Source organism: Salvelinus fontinalis, chromosome 34 (assembly GCF_029448725.1).
Source record: "Salvelinus fontinalis isolate EN_2023a chromosome 34, ASM2944872v1, whole genome shotgun sequence".
NCBI lineage: Eukaryota > Metazoa > Chordata > Actinopteri > Salmoniformes > Salmonidae > Salvelinus > Salvelinus fontinalis.
The window spans coordinates 15,939,122-15,959,937 of record NC_074698.1 but is presented as its reverse complement, the minus strand read 5'-3'; the positions used below and the strand labels follow the sequence as shown (position 1 = coordinate 15,959,937).

Here is a 20,816-nt window from a genome sequence, read left to right as displayed (position 1 = left end):
GTGGGTCTTGCGACGGGTATACAGAGATGACCAGTTTACAGAGGAGTATAGAGTGCTGTGATGTGTCCTATAAGGAGCATTGGTGGCAAATCTGATGGCTGAAGAACATCTAGCCGCTCAAGAGCACCCTTACCTGCCAATCTATAAATTACATCTCTGTAATCTATCATGGATAGGATGGTCATCTGAATCAGGGTTAGTTTGGCAGCTGGGGTGAAAGAGGAGCGATAACAATAGCGGAAACCAAGTCTAGATTTAACCTTAGCCTGCAGCTTGGATATGTGCTGAGAGAAGGGAGGAGGTTGAAAAGGTTTGGCATGGGCCCTCATGATAGATCCTCAAAACGTTCTACAGCTGCACCATTGAGAGCATCTTGACTAGCTGCATCAGAGGTAAGGTGGTATGGAAACAGCACCGCCCTCTATGCCATGGCGCTACAGAGGGTGATTCGGATAGCCCAGTACATCACTGGGGCCCAGCTCCCTGCCATCCAGAACCTCTATATCAGGCAGTATGAAAAGAAGGCTCGGAATATCATTTAAAGACTCCAGCCACCCAAGCCATAGACTGTTCTCTCTGCTTCTGCACGGCAAGCGGTACCGGGGCATCAAGACTGACACCTATGCACACACTCAGGACTCTACACACTCGCGCACACGGATACTCCAACACACACACAACAAGCACACACACTTACATACAATCATAATTTGCGCTGCTGCAACTCTGTCGATCATCCTGATGTCTAGTCACCTTACCTCTATATCTACCTGTATCCCTGCACATCGGAAATATGGTATTGGAATTGACCCTTTATAAACTGTGTTATTTCTATTTCTCCTGGGTTTCTGTTCTACCTTGTTATTTTTAGTGCTACATTGATATTGATTACTACATTGTTGGATTTGGAGCTGCAAGAAAGGCATTTCACTGTACTTGTGCACATGGCGTTAAAAACTTGAAGCTTGAATTATTCACAACTAAGGCTGGGAAAGGTATAGACTGACTGCAGTATTCTTTGAGTTTACCACTCCGAGCATTCTCTTTGTGCAAACCCCACTCCTTTAATCCTTCTCTAGTTAAAAAGAGGCTCATAACTTCAAAAGCCTGAGTGAACATGAGACGCAGTGATTGATAGGTGTTTGCTTTGCTTTGGGAAAGCAGGCCCGTCTGGTCTTTGGCCAAGAGATGCTTTCAGAACGTATATAAATAGGATTCTTCTTTTCATCAGTCTCTCTTTAGAGAACTATTAGCTTGGATAAGCCAGCACCAGCATTGTCAACACACAGCATCCTTCCCAAGCCTGTTCCTTGATCAGCCTCCAAAAAGAAGAGTCTCTTTGTTCTTTTTTAACGGTGTGTTCAACAGTAATAGTTACTGTCCATTAACTGGCCCCTCTGGGCTTGGCTGCAGCGGCTCTGACAGAACCGTGTTTAGAAAACAGACGAGGAGGAACTGCTGTGCTGCTGTGAAAACGCAGATGAGAGACCGATAATCTGCTGATGGAAATAGACTCATTGAAGGGAGACTTCACGGAGGAGTGGAACTAGACAGCAGCCGTCTACCCCATCTGACTCTCTCCTCTCTGTCTGCAACCTTGATTTTTCTGTCTTTTTCTCTCTACATTGCACTAAACTGTACTTTCATAAAGGCAAAATTGCTGTAGAACACTTTTATAAACTTCCAATTCCTTTTGTAGTCATTTGAAAATGAATTATTTCATGTAGTTTATGGTGATGTGACAAGTATTGTGTGGCTGGCATGAGTACCCTGGCAGTGCAGTGACATGAGGATTCACTGGCATAGATGCAGGGGGCCTGTTGAGGTACTTCTGCCTGGTCATGGCGAGGCATTTGTGATGACATATGTTGCGTCCACTCTTAACAAAAGCAGAGCAATAAATCGCAATTGATTGTCATCGATTTCAGCTTTGTATTGTGTGCACTATGCAGTCATCTTGTCCTCTAGCAATTTCCCTGCATTGTGCAATATTCAATGGGTCTATGTTGGCTGCCTTCACTGTGTCCTTCGTTTTCTCCCGTCTTTAGTGAGAATGGTAAAACTAATTTTGAGCACGAACCCCAGAGTGGTTAGTTACTTTACTCGTTAGAAGTAAGATGAGAAACTTTTGTGAGTCAAAAGTAACTGGGGAAGAATTAAAGGCTGCCATCTGCTGAGAAATCACACAGTCTGATTTCATTACACAGTTAACAAGCTGGAAGTCCCATCCTCTCCCATCAGCAATTAAAACAGTCTTGTACCATTAGGCATATTAATTATCTTCAGCAGGTCAATCACTATTCAGATTCCAGATTCAGAAATGGTGTTTTCCAAGATTTGCTTGGGAACAAATGTTTCATGGCTTGCATTACTACTCTTCCTGTCTTTTAGCATAAATATTCAGTTTGTTGCAATTCATCTCTTATCTCCATTCATCTCTATTCCAAGACCAGTGGTTTGGGGTGATCTGAGATGTACAGACATGAATGAAGCTAATAGAGATAGCTATGGATTAGAACCATGGATCAGTCCTATTAGTTGGGAGGTCATCAGAATGAGACTGGAAACGGTTCAATCCTATGCTTCCAACCCCGCAAACCTCTGTTTTTTCCTCAGATCCTGGTGCACGTAGGCTTCCTGACAGAGGAGTCAGGGGACGTGTTCAGCCCCAAGGTCCTGAAGGGAGGTCCTCTGGGGGAGATGGTCCAGTGGGCCGACATCCTCACAGCCCTGCACGTCCTGGGACACAACCTCAAGATCTCTGTCTCGCTCAAGGAGCTGCAGGGGTGAGTCAGATGATGTCATGTTCTATCTATGTCTATATCTACACTGCTCAAAAAAATAAAGGGAACACTTAAACAACACAATGTAACTCCAAGTCAATCACACCTCTGTGAAATCAAACTGTCCACTTAGGAAGCAACACTGATTGACAATAAATTTCACATGCTGTTGTGCAAATGGAATAGACAAAAGGTGGAAATTATAGGCAATTAGCAAGACACCCCCAATAAAGGAGTGATTCTGCAGGTGGTGACCACAGACCACTTCTCAGTTCCTATGCTTCCTGGCTGATGTTTTGGTCACTTTTGAATGCTGGCGGTGCTCTCACTCTAGTGGTAGCATGAGACGGAGTCTACAACCCACACAAGTGGCTCAGGTAGTGCAGCACATCCAGGATGGCACATCAATGCGAGCTGTGGCAAGAAGGTTTGCTGTGTCTGTCAGCGTAGTGTCCAGAGCATGGAGGCGCTACCAGGAGACAGGCCAGTACATCAGGAGACGTGGAGGAGGCCGTAGGAGGGCAACAACCCAGCAGCAGGACCGCTACCTCCGCCTTTGTGCAAGGAGGAGCACTACCAGAGCCCTGCAAAATGACCTCCAGCAGGCCACAAATGTGCATGTGTCTGCTCAAACGGTCAGAAACAGACTCCATGAGAGTGGTATGAGGGCCCGACGTCCACAAGTGGGGGTTGTGCTTACAGCCCAACACTGTGCAGGACGTTTGGCATTTGCCAGAGAATACCATATTGGCAAATTCGCCTTTGGCGCCCTGTGCTCTTCACAGATGAGAGCAGGTTCACACTGAGCACATGTGACAGAGTCTGGAGACGCCGTGGAGAACGTTCTGCTGCCTGCACCATCCTCCAGCATGACCGGTTTGGCGGTGGGTCAGTCATGGTGTGGGGTGGCATTTCTTTGTGGGGCCGCACAGCCCTCCATGTGCTCGCCAGAGGTAGCCTGACTGCCATTAGGTACCAAGATGAGATCCTCAGAGCCCTTGTGGGACCATATGCTGACACATGCACATTTGTGGCCTGCTGGAGGTCATTTTGCAGGGCTCTGGTAGTGCTCCTCCTTGCACAAAGGCGGAGGTAGCGGTCCTGCTGCTGGGTTGTTGCCCTCCTACGGCCTCCTCCACGTCTCCTGATGTACTGGCCTGTCTCCTGGTAGCGCCTCCATGCTCTGGACACTACGCTGACAGACACAGCAAACCTTCTTGCCACAGCTTGCATTGATGTGCCATCCTGGATGAGCTGCGCTACCTGAGCCACTTGTGTGGGTTGTAGACTCTGTCTCATGCTACCACTAGAGTGAGAGCACCGCCAGCATTCAAAAGTGACCAAAACATCAGCCAGGAAGCATAGGAACTGAGAGGTGGTCTGTGGTCACCACCTGCAGAATCACTCCTTTATTGGGGGTGTCTTGCTAATTGCCTATAATTTCCACCTTTTGTCTATTCCATTTGCACAACAGCATGTGAAATGTATTGTCAATCAGTGTTGCTTCCTAAGTGGACAGTTTGATTTCACAGAAGCGTGATTGACTTGGAGTTACATTGTGTTGTTTAAGTGTTCCCTTTATTTTTTTGAGCAGTGTATATGTAAGGATGGGACCTATCACAGTATTCAGACTGAGTCTAGTGGTTCATAACTTCTTCCTCTGGCTCAGAGTATATAAAGTCATGCATGAAAGAGGACTTTTTCAGCACCATGGATAGCTCCAGGGAGAACAGTACAGTGGCCATTCTAACTGTTCTGTCAATTCTTAATCCCCTCATGAATGCTCTATTCCTGTGACATATATTCATTGAGAGTCATGTGACTTGTTGTGACATCATGATATTTTTCCCACTTTGAGAGGTTTTTTGCACACACATTTGGATGAATGAACAAGCTTATTTCTCTGGCACTCATGTCATACATATCTTATAAACACATCTCTATTTATACCGTCTTACCTTTTTAGGTGATGTGTAACCATGTATAAGGCAGCCAATCTCAGGGTTCATTCCCATACAGTGTGTTTGGTTACATTTGGTCTCACCCTGATAAGCCTCCTGTCTCCCTGTGGACTGGAGTTCCAGCCAGACAGACAGCGTTTATGTGTTCCTCTCCCAGCTCTCTGACCCCAGACAGACAGTGTTTGTGTTCCTCTCCCAGCTCACTGACCCCAGACAGATAGCAGTGGCTGGCTGGGACACAGAGCAACATCCGGTCTAACCAAGGCTTTATTTATCCATCTGAAAAGAAAACGCTATTGATTTTCAAATCGGCCAGGTGTGACTGCTGGAGTTAAGAGAGCAGATGGTTCAATCTGGGAGTAAATGCCATAAACGTCTTGGAGGACCCAGTCCTTGCCTCTCCTTTTATCTTTTACCCTTTCCCAGTTTCACCCGGCCTGGTCAAAATTGCAGTGTTTAAGTCGGAGTGGAGATATCGGATATTGTCGATTCCTGCCAGTGCAGACGTGAGGCTGAGAGAAATTGGACAGGCAGCAGCATATGGTGTGGCTTCTGTTATTGAACACATATTCCTCACTGTGGGGAAGCGTCAGAGTTAGAGCTGCACTGATGACTTAGAGCTTCCCTGTGATCTCAAATTGGAGTTTTGAAGAAAGCGGCTTTGATAAGGGTAGACTGGAGATCAGTGAGAGCGGATGGGATTCTGCCTCTTCTGCCCACGCTATTATTTACCTCACTAATTGGTGTCATGGAGTATTGAATTACTGCATTCAGTCACCACAGGGAATGTGTCTTGTGAATGTTGATGAAACCGCATGAGGCTGACAGTAATTGTCAATCAGAAACAAATTGGAGCTGTGCTAAAGCCAAGTTAGGCTCTGTTTCCACAGGTTGAAATGCTCTGTGTGTCTGTGTGTGTCTGTGTGTGTGTGTGTGTGTGTGTGTGTGTGTATATGTGTGTGTGTGTGTGTGTGTGTTTGTTTATTGGTATATGCGATGGTCTACTGTAAGGCCCATGCAGCTCTCTATTTGTCAGGAAATGGAATGTGCAGCCTTAGAGAAAATATAATAGAAGGTTGAAATTGGAGCCTATTGGATTTATCAGACAGACCATTTCCCCCTTTTTCTCACAGAGAAAAGAGCCGCAGTACATTTCCCACTCTTTTTATGATCCCATCTTCTCAAATTGGCCAATAAAAGAGATGCTGAATGTCCAATAAATTCCTTTCCAGGACCATTAATGAATAGGAAAATTGTACATTTCTCTCCATCTCTACCCCCCCCCCCCCCACTCACTCACTCACTCACTCACTCACTCACTCACTCACTCACTCACTCACTCACTCACTCACTATTAAGTTGACAGATTGCTATATGGGTTGCGTTCCCCCAGATTCCCCCAGGGTTGTATCTATTTACATTTCATCCTCCTATCTCCCCCACTCAGCCTGGGAAACACGTCATCCTAATATCCCATGGTCTGCAGCGGCTGATATGAGAGGACGATGGTTGATATTGTTGTTTTGCAGATCATGGGTTGCTTGGTTTCATCCAAACCACCAGATACTGTAGCTACTACCACTCAAAGTTAGATATAGATTAGTAGTAGCTACAGTACCTGGTGGTTTGGATGAAACCAAGCAGTTTGCTTGAGTGGTTGTAATTATTTCTCATTTGTCACTTCCCCTGCCAGCTTTATGGACTAGTCCTCGGGCTCTCTTTTTTTCATACAATCTTTTTTTATTCAGATGTCTCCGTTCCACTCGCTACTTTAGCTGAGAGTCTTTTTCTCGGTATAAGCTTCTGGCTCACGTCGCTTGCAGATGCTTAACTAAGCTGCTTTGGTATATTTTTAGTGATATTTCTGGACAGAGAGGAGGACGCTCCTCTGCATGCAGCCAGATTCATCAAGTCTGCCTTCACACAGAAAAACAGCTTGAAAAGACATTCTCCAAGGACTGTTTCATCTGTAAATGTTCATGATTAATGTAAGCCCATTTTTCTGTTGCGGTTGGTCAACTTGTGGTAGTAGTTGGGGACGGTGCACTGTGTTTTTCTATGTTACAGTACGGAGAAAAAAAGTCTGAAAATATACTGTATGCCCTCACCACTGTAAGTCACTCTGGATAAGAGCGTCTGCTAAATGACTAACATTTAAAAAATGGAAGCATCCCATTATTGGTCACCCTCTTCCTCTGCTGTGTTACCTTGACGGGCAGATGAGTCACTAGAGAGTGGGGATGGGAGGAAGTGATGAGGCTCCAGTCTGTCAAGGGAGGTGAGGTTCATTGAAGGGGGAGCCTCAGTGGTTGTGACATGATATTTGTCGGGAACAGCATCACATGTGCTAAAAGGTGCACGGCGGCGGTTAGCCGAGCAGTTTCAGACAGCTGTCACTTCCTCTAGGGGATCTCCCCCCTGTTCCTCCCTGTGCGACGTGAGTAATTAGCCAGCACCAGAGCATGGCTTATCAACACCTGAGGAGGAGAGAGGAGAGAGGAGGGAGGGAGGGAGGGAGGGAGGGGATAACAGCCTGACAGAGCTGGCTGGTTGGCTCTGCAGTGACGACAGGGCCAGGAGAATACTGAGAACTCCCCTGCTACAGCAGCTCTGTATGTCTCCACCCACACACTCTGTCCTCCACCCTCTGAGACCAGTAGGAGAGAGAGGGAGGGGGTGATTCCACAATATGAGGAACATCCATCATTTGAACCCTCAGCACGAGTCCAGTCAGAAGCATCATAGAACCGTGCAATAAATAACGAGTGGGTTCAAACTGATCTGGAATCAGAGATAGCATTGACAAGAGCACAGCCACTATGTGTATGGGAAGGAGGCACTAAGAAACATAACTCTCCCTGTCGGTTTACCCCTATCAAATCACCCTTTTAGGCTGATTTAGGCCCCCATTAGGCTTCCAGAATGGGGGCTGCTGTGTGTGACTGCAAGTGCTACTGCACTCTCTCACCCTCCAGCCTTTCCAACGGTGTGCTTTTGTTTCTCGGGCTTTGAAAAGCCAAACTAAAGCAGCCCTGTTAAAAATAGACTGCTGTGTGTTTACAATATGTAGCAGTGCGCAGCACTTTTACAGAATCAGAGTTGAGAGCAGATTTTTATCGCTTGCAGTGATCAAAGCATTTGGGTCACGGCACGATAACATGATAGAATCATGTGACATGATTTAGCTGCAGCGAGAGGGATTCAACTTCATCCAAGAGTCGTAGGGTGATGCCTAAATGAGATTAAGACCAAAGGACTGCATGGTGCCTTTTTGACAGTGTTGCATGTCAGTTTTCATCCAGTTTGAGTCGCTACAGTAAACAACATATGGATGCAAGATATTGCAATCGCTGCTAGTTTCCTCTACTATATGCTGTATTGTAAACTCGGCAAAAAAATAAATGTCCCTTTTTCAGGACCCTGTCTTTCAAAGATAATTCGTATAAATCCAAATAACTTCACAGATATTAATTGTAAAGGGTTTAAACACTGTTTCCCATGCTTGTTCAATTAAAGAATTAATCAACATGCACCTGTGGAACGGTCGTTAAGACACTAACAGCATACAGACGGTAGGCAATTAAGGTCACAGTTATGAAAACATAGGACACTAAAGAGGCCTTTCTACTGACTCTGAAAAACACAAAGAAAGATGCCCATGGTCCCTGCTCATCTGCGTGAACGCGCCTTAGGCATGCTGCAAGGAGGCATTACACCGAGGCCTGTACTCTGGAGCGGGATTGATTTGGAGGTGGAGGGTCCGTCATGGTCTGGCGTGGTGTGTCACAGCATCATCAGACTGAGCTTGTTGTCATTTCAGGCAATCTCAACGATGTGCGTTACAGGGAAGATATCCTCCTCCCTCATGTGGTACTCTTCCTGCAGGCTCATCCTGTCATGACCCTCCAGGATGACAATGCCACCAGCCATACTGCTCGTCCTGTACGTGATTTCCTGCAAGACAGGAATATCAGTGTTCTACCATGGCCAGCAAAGAGCCCGGATCTCAATCCTATTGAGCACGTCTGGGACATGTTGGATCGGAGGGTGAGGGCTAGGGCCATTCCCCCCAGAAATGTCTGGGAACTTGCAGGTGCCTTGGTGGAAGAGTGGGGTAACATCTCACAGCAAGAACTGGCAAATCTGGTGCAGTCCATGAGGAGGAGATGCACTGCAGTACTTAATGCAGCAGATGTCTACACCAGATACTGACTTACTTTTGATTTTGACCCCCCCTTTGTTCAGGGACACATTTTTCCATTTCTGGTAGTCACATGTCTGTAGAACTTGTTCAGTTTATGTCTCAGTTGTTGAATCTTGTTATGTTCATAAAAATATTTACACATGTTAAGTTTGCTGAAAATGAACGCAGTTGACAGTGAGAGGACGTTTCTATTTTTTGTTGAGTTTACATTGTAACATTGCTCTTTGATTTGTTCCACTTGAACATTGTGACATTTAATTGGACACACCCTGTATTTTGAAAAATAGGACCAAATATGAACACTTGTTATATACTGTATATATCCTGCAGTAGACATGGAGCAGGAGATCCCAAACACAGTTCACAGTAGCTGCAGAGGTGTCTGCTAGCTCCACTCAATCTTCTCCACATTGAGGTTTTGACTCACAGGACTGACTGTACAGAGCCAAAAAGTGGGCGATCGACATTCAACACGAACAATAAGCAATCAGTGAATAAAAGTGCGGAAATAGCATAACAAGTGGGTGTTCCACATTAAGAGGAAGCTGTGCTTTTGTTGTTGACGGAGGCAGCGTCTCAGTCTCTTATGCCCAACTCTCTCAACTGGCTCATTACTATGCCTGGCTCTGCTCTGCTAAGCAGGTCTCCGCTACCCTCTGCCACTACCCTCTCTCTGCCCGTTTCTTTTCTTCCACACTGAGCCCTCTGCACCCCATGGTCCCACCCCGGCCTCCTTCCTGTGAATGTGGCACGGCATCTGCCACGGCCAATTCTCCTCACCGTCTGACTTCCTCCTCTCTGTGAGATAGACTTCTGCTCAGCTACAGTATAAGGTTCTCTCTCTGATATCTGGCAGCACGGTGCAGGTGGCCAGTCCACTCAGTGGGATACACCAAGATGGCCTGGTGCATGTAGCTGGTTCTTTTCTCATGGGGTGCCAATCCATCCTCCCTCCTCTCTTCTTCCGCTCCTTCTCTCTCCCTCCCTCCTCCTTTCTTCACCTACTCTCTCCCACTCCTGCCGAACTCACAGCAGGACAGTCCGCCCCAGATGTCTTTCCTCTAGTGTGTGCGTCAGACTCGTTGTGTGTGTGTTTGTTCGTGTGCACGTGCGTGCATGTGTTGCTTTTTATTCATAACTGCAAATGTAATCCCCCTGTTCTCTCCAAGTTTGCATGGATTTGCATATACCAATTAAAGCTCTGAACACAGCAGATTTAGTGCATTTGTGTTCAATACTGCCTCATGGAGTCACATAATGCACTTTGTAATTATTAAACATTTGTTCTCACATTATCACACCACATCTTTTATCTGATCTATCCCTTAAATCATTGTTTTATACGTTCTAATAAATACAGTACCTCCGTTCTATTGGAGAACAAACTGGATGAGTTCCGTTCGAGACTATACTATCAACGGGACCTGAAGAACTGTAATATACGGTCTTTCTCTGAGTTGTGGCTGAACTAGGACATGGACAATATACATCTAGCTGTTTTTTCTAGGCATCGGCAGGTCAGAACGGCAGTGTTGGGTAAGCTCAAAGGGGGAGGCGCGTGTCGCTTCGTTAACAACAGTTGGCGATCTGTAAGTAAGTAAGTAAGAATACCTCATGATAAGCTGTAAACTCTATTTAGCAAGAGTTTTCACCTATATTTTTCGTAGCTGTCTATTTACCACATCAAACCAATGCTGGCATTAAGACCACACTTAACAAGCTGTATAGGGCCATAAGCAAACAAGACAATGCTCATCCAGAAGCAGTGCTCCTAGTGGCCAGTGATTTTAATGCAGGAAAACTGAAATCCCTCTTACCTCATTTCTACCAGCATGTCACTTGTGCAACTAGAGGCAAAAAAACTCTACATCACCTTTACTCCACACACAGAAACACATACAAAGATCTCCCCCCCCCCCATTTGGCTAATCTGACCATAACTCAATCCTCCTGATTCGTGCTTTAAATAAAAACTCAAACAAGAAGTACCAGTGATGCGCTCAATACGGAAGTGGCCGGTGAAGCGGCTGCTAAGCTACAGGACTGTTTTGCTAGCACAGACTAGAATATGTTCCGGGATTTATCCGATGGCATTGAGAAGTTTACCACATCAGTCACCGGCTTCATTAATAAGTGCACAACGACGTCCCCACAGTGACCATATCTACGTAGACATATCCCAACCAGAAGAGGGATTAAAGGCAATATCCACAATGAGCTAAGAGCTAGAGCTGCCGCTTTCAAGGAACAGGACACTAATCCGGACTCTTATGAGAAATCCCGCTACGCCCTCCGATGAACCATCAAACAGGAAATGCGTCAATACAACAGATCGAATAGGCTCTGATGCTTGTCGGATGTGGCAGGGCTTGCAAACTATAACGGATTACAAAGGGAAACCCAGCCCGCTGCTCTGTGACACGAGCCTACCAGACGAGCTAAATGCCTATGCTTGCTTCGAGGCAAGTAACACTGAACCATGCATGAGAGCACCAGCTGTTCCGGACGACTGTGTGATCACTCTCTCCGTAGCCAATGTGAGTAAGACATTTTAAACAAGTTAACATTCACAAGGCCGCAGTGCCAAATGGATTACCAGGATGCATACTCAGAGCAGGTGCTGACCAGTTGGAAAGTGTCTTCACTGACATTTTCACTGACATTTTCACTGACACTCTCTGACCCAGTCTGTAATACATACATGTTTCAAGCACCACATGTGCCCAAGAACCCCAAGGTAACCTGTCTAAATGACTATCGCCCTTAGCACTCACATCTGTAGCCATGAAATGCTTGCTGGTCATGGCTCACATCAACACCATCATCCCAGACACCTTGGATCTACTCTAATTTGCATAACACCCCAACAGATCCACAGATGACAGAATCTCTATTGCACTCCACACTGCCCTTTCACACCTGTGCAAGAGGAACACCTATGTGAGAATGCTGTTCATTGACTACAGCTTAGCATTCAAGACCAAAGTGCCCTCCAAGCTCATTGCTAAGGACCATGGGATTGAACACCTCTCTCGGCAACTGGATCCTGGACTTCCTGACAGGCCTCCCCAGGCGGTGAGGGTAAGCAACAACACATCCACCACGCTGACCCTCAACACGGGGGCCCCTCAGGGATGCATGTTTAGTCCACTCCTGTACTCTCTGTTCACCCACGACTGTGTGGCTGCACACGACTCCAACACCATCATTATGTTTTTGGTGACACAACGGTGGTAGGCCTGATCACTGACAACGATGAGAACCTATAGGGAGGAGGTCAGAGACTTGGCAGTGTGGTGCCAGGAGAACAACCTCTCCCTCAATGTCAGCAAGACAAAGCAGCTTATTGTTGACTACAGGAAGTGGAGGGCCGTGCATGCCCCCATTCACATCATCGGGGCTTGTAGGGGAGAACTTCAAGTTCCTCGGTGTCCACATAGCTATGGATGTATCCTGGTTCACACACACCAACCCAGTCGTGATGAGGGCACGACAATACCTCTTCCCCCCCAGGAGGCTGAAAAGATTTGGCATGGGTCCTCAGATCCTTAGAAAGTTCTAGAGCTGCACCATTGAGAGCATCTTGACTGGCTGCATCACCACTTGGTATTGCAACTGCTTGGCACCCGACTATAAGGCGCTACAGAGGGTAGTGCTTACAGGCCAGTACATCACTGGACCCGAGCTAGCTGCCATCCAGGACCACTATACCAGGCGGTGTCAGTGGAAAGCCCTAAAAATTGCCAAAGACTCAAAACAAGTCATAGACTGTTCTCTCTGCTACCGCACTGCAAGCTGTGCTAATGCACCAAGTTTGGAAATAACAGGACCCTGAATAGCTTCTACCCCCAAGCCATAAGACTACTAAATAGTTAGTCTGGGTAGCAATCTGGTTAACTATCTAACTATCTGCATTGAACTTTGACTTATCACATATGCTTCTGCTACTGTTTATCTGTTTTTTATTCCTAGTTCTATTTAAATATCTACCTCAATTACCTCGTACCCCTGCACATCGACTCGGTACTGGTACTGTGTATATAGCCAAGTTGTCACTCATTGTGTATTTTTTATTACGTGTTTTACTTTTCTATTATTTCACTATTTTCTTTCTGCGTTGTTGGGAAGGTAAGCGTCTCACTGTTGTCCACACCTGTTGTTTACGAAGCATGTGACTAATACAATGAAATTAAATGTGATATTCAAAGTTATAAATGGCACTTTTCAGTGGGTTAGATGAGTTCCACCTGTCTGAACTGCTGCAAGGTGTCATGGGTGTGTTAGAGAGACATCTGAACGAGCTCAGCCTTTTAGTTCTTAAACTGGGAACATTTTCACGCTGTACGGAATTTTACAACATGACGTCACAATCAGAACGATTGGGAACTTTTTCACGCAGGGAAGATTTGTACATGACACAAGGCACTATACACAGGTGAAGCCACAGTATTTAGAACAGTGTGTTGCTGTCAGATACACTACATGTGTCATAATAGAATAGAAAGCTGTATATTGTTAAATCTACTGTTGCCCCCAGGGAAGGTAGGTATGCCACTGCTTGAGCCATGGTGAGGTTAAATTACTTCTCTAGCTTTTCAAGGTGAGGGAATGTCTCGCAGCTCCTTCACTTCCCTTCTGGGGGTGTATTAGATTGACCATGCTGACTTTGCTGCAGTGTATCTGTCCTTAATAAAATACAGAGCAAATCCCTCTATACACACACACACACACACACACACACACACACACACACACACACACACACACACACACACACACACACACACACACACAGAAGGGTGAGGCATGCCAATGCCATTTTGGGAGTGAAAGTTTGCCACAGTAGACCACAGTGGGGGCAAATCACTCCATTTAGGAGCAGTCATGCTTGAAATAAACCTGACGTGTTCATTTCCAATAGTAAAACATGACACAACCCGACAAAAATGCAAACTGTCCAAGTTGAGTTATTTGAATGCCAGACACAGGGTATGATATTACTGTAGGTCTTTGGGTTACTATGCAGGCCCACACGGCAATCAGATTCATTTCAGTCAGGTGAAGTGTACAAGGCTTGTGTTTGGGTGCTGTTTGGATGCACACACAGGCATACCTCCATACAAGTGGCTTGACTAGTGCTATGTATTCTTGAGTGAGGTGCAGGCAAAGAGAATTGAATCCACTCTTGAGTGAAGACCCCTTTTTGTTTTTGTAAGCCTTAATACAATTGACTGATGAAGCTCTAGTTTAAAGCAGTGACGGCTGACAAAGTCTCTCTGCTCGTTATCAAATCTACTGCAGAAACCGAGAAAAAAGAAAGAAATTCTACCGTGCCTGTTTCCACCCGTTTGCAATTCCGACTAAATCAGTTGAGCAAACAAAAGCAAAATCGATAGATTTTATTTGCAGGTGTGTGTGTGTTGTCTGTTTGTGTCTGTTTCTTCACACTATTTATACAGGAGCAGTCTAAGCCTTTCTGCTGTTATCGCAAAGCCCCGTTAGAACAGCTGTGAGAAAAATTCAACTATTCAACAAACTCAACTAGTTTGATAGTATAAAAAAAAGTTACATTGAATTTGGAGGTGGATAACATCTCATCTTTAAGCTATCATTATCTCTACCTCTGCTTATACCATGTCATTTAGAGAACTGCTCTCCCTGTCTCCACCTGCAATTACATTTCCTCTCCCACAGAGGCTGTCCATCTCCCTTTAAAAAGGCAATGTGTTGACAATATTCGTCTGCTGTGCAATCACAAAAAAATCTTATAATTTAGAGGCAGACATAATTCAGCTGAAAACCGTTTGATTACAGGGGCCATTTTGTGTCTGACAGCCTCCTGAAAGTTTGGCTCTGGCAAAGGGAAGCAATTACTCTGGCTGCTGACTAGTGCAATCTCACTGCATCTGAGGAACACTCCAACATTAGAAACCTAGCCACTCTGTAAAGTGGAATCCGGAGGAATTAATCAAGGCCTGCAATTAACATGTTTACCTTGTATCCTGGACTAATGTCAGCGTGTGTGGCGTTTGATTTGTGTCTCCTTAGCTGAATAGCAAAACTTAGACTGTTTCACAGTCAGTCAGAGAACACCAAGACTCTGTCATTGTTTTCCCCCAGCTATTTCTGGAAATTGTAACGAGTGGCCAATTTCCTGGACTCCAATTCTTGGTGTTACGGTCATTAGCATAAGTGGTAGCTGCAGAACTGTGTGCATTTCTGACAACCAGAGAGATAAAAGTCTGGATAGGAGGCAGATAGCTGTCATTTTCATTCCAATGCCTCACTACCTCTTCCACAGGGTGTCATATGGAAGCTTCTCCCTACTCAGCCATGCATTACGGACAGCAATGAGATGGTAAATCAAGTGTTTAGATATCCCTATACATACTGCCTGCCTATCCGTTATCTCTCTGAGGTGATTGTGGGTCACTGATATGGCTAAATAATCAACAACATCAATGGTTATTGAGAGTGAGTCACTCATATGAGAGAGGCAGGTAATATTGTTGTGACAGACATCAGAATATGTGAATAACAGGCAGGGTCCACCCTCTGTTTTGAAACATTTATTTACAATACCTTTGGCCATTTTACAAAGACTGCAGGTGTTCTCAGGGCCAGGTGGCTGGTGTAGAGAATTGTTTACAAAGGGAAATAAATTAAAATGTGTTTGTTTGCATTTTGGCAAGCAAATGATTGTTTTCATGACGATACCGTTTTTAGTGCGGAAAGTTTAAAAAGCTTAGGCCTCTTGAGGTGAGCTGAGATGCATTGCTTGTTTTATTGCTCACGGCAACACATACACCTTTTCTTTCATTTCCCTACTAATTGCACATAGAGCGAGTTGCAAAGCAATGGCTGAATTAGGAACATTCTCTGACCCATTTCTGCACCTCCACCTATCAGACTTCTGGTATCATTCCCCTTACACCAGACACATCTAGTTGATGTGACTAGAGCTGGGAGCTCTGACGGCTGGGGCTCCCCATCTCTCTCTCACACACACAACTTGGGAGATGGCACACAACATTTATGGAAACATCCAGGCCATTTCAGAGCATTATAATTACCCCGCTTAAGCCATTTCAGCTTTTTACAGCAACATAGTATGTCAGCTGCCTTTTTACAGGAACAGAGTATGTCAGCTGCTTTTTACAGGAACAGAGTATGTCAGCTGCTTTTTACAGCAACATAGTATTTTAGCTGCTTTTTACAGGAACAGAGTATGTCAGCTGCCTTTTTACAGGAACAGAGTATGTCAGCTGCTTTTTACAGGAACAGAGTATGTCAGCTGCTTTTTACAGGAACAGAGTATGTCAGCTGCTTTTTACAGCAACATAGTATGTCAGCTGCTTTTTACAGGAACAGAGTATGTCAGCTGCCTTTTTACAGGAACAGAGTATGTCAGCTGCCTTTTTACAGGAACAGAGTATGTCAGCTGCCTTTTTACAGGAACAGAGTATGTCAGCTGCCTTTTTACAGCAACATAGTATTTTAGCTGCTTTTTACAGGAACAAAGTATGTCAGCTGAATTTTACAGCAACATAGTATTTTAGCTTCTTTTTATAGGAACAGAGTATGTCAGCCGCCTTTTTACAGGAACAGAGTATGTCAGCTGCCTTTTTACAGGAACAGAGTATGTCAGCTGCCTTTTTACAGGAACAGAGTATGTCAGCTGCCTTTTTACAGGAACAGAGTATGTCAGCTGCCTTTTTACAGGAACAGAGTATGTCAGCTGCCTTTTTACAGGAACAGAGTATGTCAGCTGCCTTTTTACAGGAACAGAGTATGTCAGCTGCTTTTTACAGCAACATAGTATTTTAGCTTCTTTTTACAGGAACAGAGTATGTCAGCTGCTTTTTACAGCAACATAGTATTTTAGCTTCTTTTTACTGTGTCTTGTTCCCTTCATTGTGTGGATATACAGTCTTACTACATATTGTCCAGTTCCCTATAATGTATTTATTTTCCAAGTCTGTTGTTATTCTCCGTGTCGATTGTTAATATACATTCATATTGACAGTGGATATACAGTACCAGTCAAAAGTCTGGATACACCTACTCATTCAAGGGTTTTTCTTTTTCTTTTTCTTTTTACTATTTTCTACATTGTAGAATAAATGTGAAGAAATCAAACCTATGAAATAACACATGCCAAGAGTGTGCAACGCTGTCATCAAGGCCAAGGGTGGCTACTTTGAAGGACCTCAATATAAAATATATTTTGATTTGTTTAAAACATTTTTGGTAACTACATGATTCCATATGTGTTATTTCATAGTTGTGATGTCTTCACTATTATTCTACAATGTTGAAAATAGTAAAAAGAAAGAAAAACCCTTGAATGAGTAGGTGTGTCCAAACTTTTGACTGGTACTGTATATACAGTGATGAAGTTGTGTTGTGTTTGCTGTATCTAAGCCGAGCTTCTCTGTGTGCCCTGTGTGTGCAGGTTTCTTGGGGTCCCCCCTGGAAGAGGAAGCTGCCCCCTGACAGGACCTCTGCCCTTTGACCTCATCTACACGGACTACCATGGCCTGCAGCAGATGAGGCAGCACATGGGTCTCTCGCTGAGGAAGCACAAGTCAGTGGGTTTTTATATATGTTTTTCTATACAGTTGCGGTCAAATATATTGGCACCCTTGCACTTTACAATGCAGTGCAATGGAGCAGAATGTTCTGATTTCTCTTTTCAAAACTGGTTGAATGGCAATTTTTACCCTGTAGGCACCTGCAACTTACCACAGGTGAGATAGATTACACAAAAACAAGAATCACTTGCCTCCAACAAAATTATTTAGAATTTTTTATAATTTAGTCCAGGCCATTTTTTTTTTTTACTTGAAGAGAAAAATCTAAATTTCAGTTGATATTTTTTTATTTCTTGGTCCCGTGCAGTTATAAATCAAATAAATACATGTGTGAACACCAAAGGTTTTTTAAATGTCTACTTATTTTTAAAGAAATAGTGAATCGTGCAAGGGTGCCAAAATATTTGACCGCAACTGTGTGTGTGTGTGCTTACTGTGTGTAGGCATGGAATGTACTATGCACCATATCAGGATGTGGATTTCTCTCTTCCCTTCTGGAGGAGGAACAGACCTGTCCAGGATGTGAGTTTAACTGTCTGTTTCTTTGTTGCTGGCATTTCTGTTGTGCTGGTTAATCATTGGCTTATTGGCCTGCTGCCCTTATTGGCTGGTATTTGGTCAGCTGGTTGGTCCCCTGTGAGTCACCATAGCGCTTCCAGGGGGAATCTGCCTGAGCGCAGCCCACACAGCGATCAATTGGGTAAATAATGAGTCTCAGATTGACTGATAGAAATGCTAAGTAACAGTGGAGAAATGGCACCGCTTAAAGCCCCTGAATTCTCTGTATATATTTTGAACTTTGCAATGTACAGGAAGTTGCCGGAGGCCCGCAAAGTGTCGACTAAGCAAATAAAACATGTAATTATTGGTCCTAGTTATTGCAGGACAATTTTAAGTGATAGGATTGTGAAAATGATGTTTCCATTTCTTGGTTGGAGAGAAACTAATATGTCTGGGGTGTGATAAATCTGTTCTGTAGTATTACGTTATACTGTGGAGTAGAGGTCGACCGATTAATCGGATTGGCCGATTAATTAGGGCCGATTTCAAGTTTTCATAACAATCGTAAATCGGTATTTTTGGACACCGATTTGGCCGTGGCAAGTCAGTTAAGAACACATTCTTATTTTCAATGACGGCCTAGTAACGGTGGGTTAACTGCCTCGTTCAGGGGCAGAACAACAGATTTTTACGTTGGCAGCTCGGGGGATTCAATCTTGCAACCTTAGTTTACTAGTCCAACCCTCTAACCACCTGATTACATTGCACTCCACGAGGAGTCCGCCTGTTACGCGAATGCAGTAGAAGCCAAGGTAAGTTGCTAGCTAGCATTAAACTTATCTTATAAAAAACAATCAATCAATCAATCATAATCACTACACATGGTTGATGATATTACTAGTTTATCTAGCGTGTCCTGCGTTGCATATAATCGATGCGGTGCGTATCGTTGCTCCAATGTGTACCTAACCATAAACATCAATGTCTTTCTTAAAATCAATACACAGAAGTATACATTTTTAAACCTGCATATTTAGCTAAAAGAAATCCAGGTTAGCAGGCAATATTAACCAGGTGAAATTGTGTCACTTCTCTTGCGTTCATTGCACGCAGAGTCAGTGTATATGCAACAGTTTGGGCCACCTAATTTGCCAGAATTTTACGTAATTATGTCATAACATTGAAGGTTGTGCAATGTAGCAGGAATATTTAGACTTATGAATGCCACCTGTTAGATAAAATACGGAACGGTTCCGTATTTCACTGAAAGAATAAACGTCTTGTTTTCGAGATGATAGTTTCCGGATTCGACCATATTAATGACCTAAGGCTTGTATTTCTGTGTGTTATTATGTTATAACTAAGTCTATGATTTGATAGAGCAGTCTGAGTGGTGGTAGGCAGTAGCAGGCTCGTAAGCATTCATTCAAACAGCACTTTCCTTTTTTGCCAGAAGCTCTTCGCTGTGCTTCAAGCCTATCAAATCCCGAGATTAGGCTGGTGTAACCGATGTGAAATGGCTAGCTAGTTAGCGGGGTGCGCGCTAATAGCGTTTCAAACGTCACTTGCTCTGAGACTTGGAGTAGTTATTCTCTTTGCTCTGCATGGGTAACGCTGCTTCGAGGGTGGCTGTTGTCGTTGTGTTCCTGGTTCGAGCCCAGGTAGGAGCGAGGAGAGGGATGGAACACTGGCAATACTAAAGTGCCTATAAGAACATCCAATAGTCAAAGGTTAATGAAATACAAATGGTATAGAGAGAAATATTCCTATAACTACAACCTAAAACTTCTTACCTGGGAATATTGAAGACTCATGTTAAAAGGAACTACCAGCTTTCATATGTTCTGAGCAAGGAACTTAAACATTAGCTTTCTTACATGGCACATATTGCACTTTTACTTTCTTCTCCAACACTTTGTTTTTGCATTATTTAAACCAAATTGAACATGTTTCATTATTTATTTGTGGCTAAATTGATTTTTTGTATGTATTATATTAAGTTAAAATAAGTTTTCATTCAGTATTGTTGTAATTGTCATTATTACAAATAAATAAATAAAATCGGACGATTAATCGGTATCGGCTTTTTTGGTCGTCCAATAATCGGTATCGGTGTAGAAAAATCATAATCGGTCGAACTCTACTGTGGAGTAGTGTTCCAGTCTGTTTTGTCCCTAGCTGCATATTCAATTTCCTGTTCCACAATCCCCATTTAGCTCATTATACACATGCATGCACTCAAACATCAGCATACTTGCATGTGCACCCTAAAGTTCGGGAGGGGGGGGTGCTAAGTTAAAGGTAGACATTAATATGTCATAGATGCAGAAAGAATACAGCATAGTGGTCAATTTCCACGACAACTAAGAGCTTTGAAGCGTGAGTCTCAACTTCTCTGTTTTTGTCCCGTGGCTACCACATGACAAAAGTGTGAGGCGAACCTGTGCACATGCACAGATGCTTTGTGTGACTGTGTGAAAGCGAAGTCGTGCATCTCGCTTATCGCAATATCTCTGCGATGCTGCTCGTGGCAACATAATTTCACTGTCTACCTTTAACTATCTAAGATGAGCCAAATACATTTTCTCCAGCTCAGGGCTCCAGCTATGCATTTGGTTTGCTAACTTGCTAGCTAAGTGGCTAGCCTAGAAGATCAAACTTTGTGGTTACAGCATCGATACAGAGCAAATCCCTCTATACACGCACGCATGCACGCAAGTTGGTGGCACCTTAACTGTGGAGGACGGGCTCGTGGTAATGACTGGAGCGGAAT

The 20,816-nt window shown here is 44.2% G+C and overlaps 1 protein-coding gene across 1 annotated transcript in view; it reads left to right on the top strand.

The window, feature by feature from the left end:
- The window catches only part of LOC129833283 (alpha-1,6-mannosylglycoprotein 6-beta-N-acetylglucosaminyltransferase B-like), an 81,494-nt gene that overhangs the window by 38,725 nt on the left and 21,953 nt on the right, over positions 1-20,816 (top strand). Inside the window, exons 8-9 of the mRNA XM_055897752.1 lie at positions 2,617-2,786; positions 17,404-17,535. Coding sequence (XP_055753727.1) covers positions 2,617-2,786; positions 17,404-17,535 — 302 coding nt within the window. The remainder of the gene's footprint in view (positions 1-2,616; positions 2,787-17,403; positions 17,536-20,816) is intronic.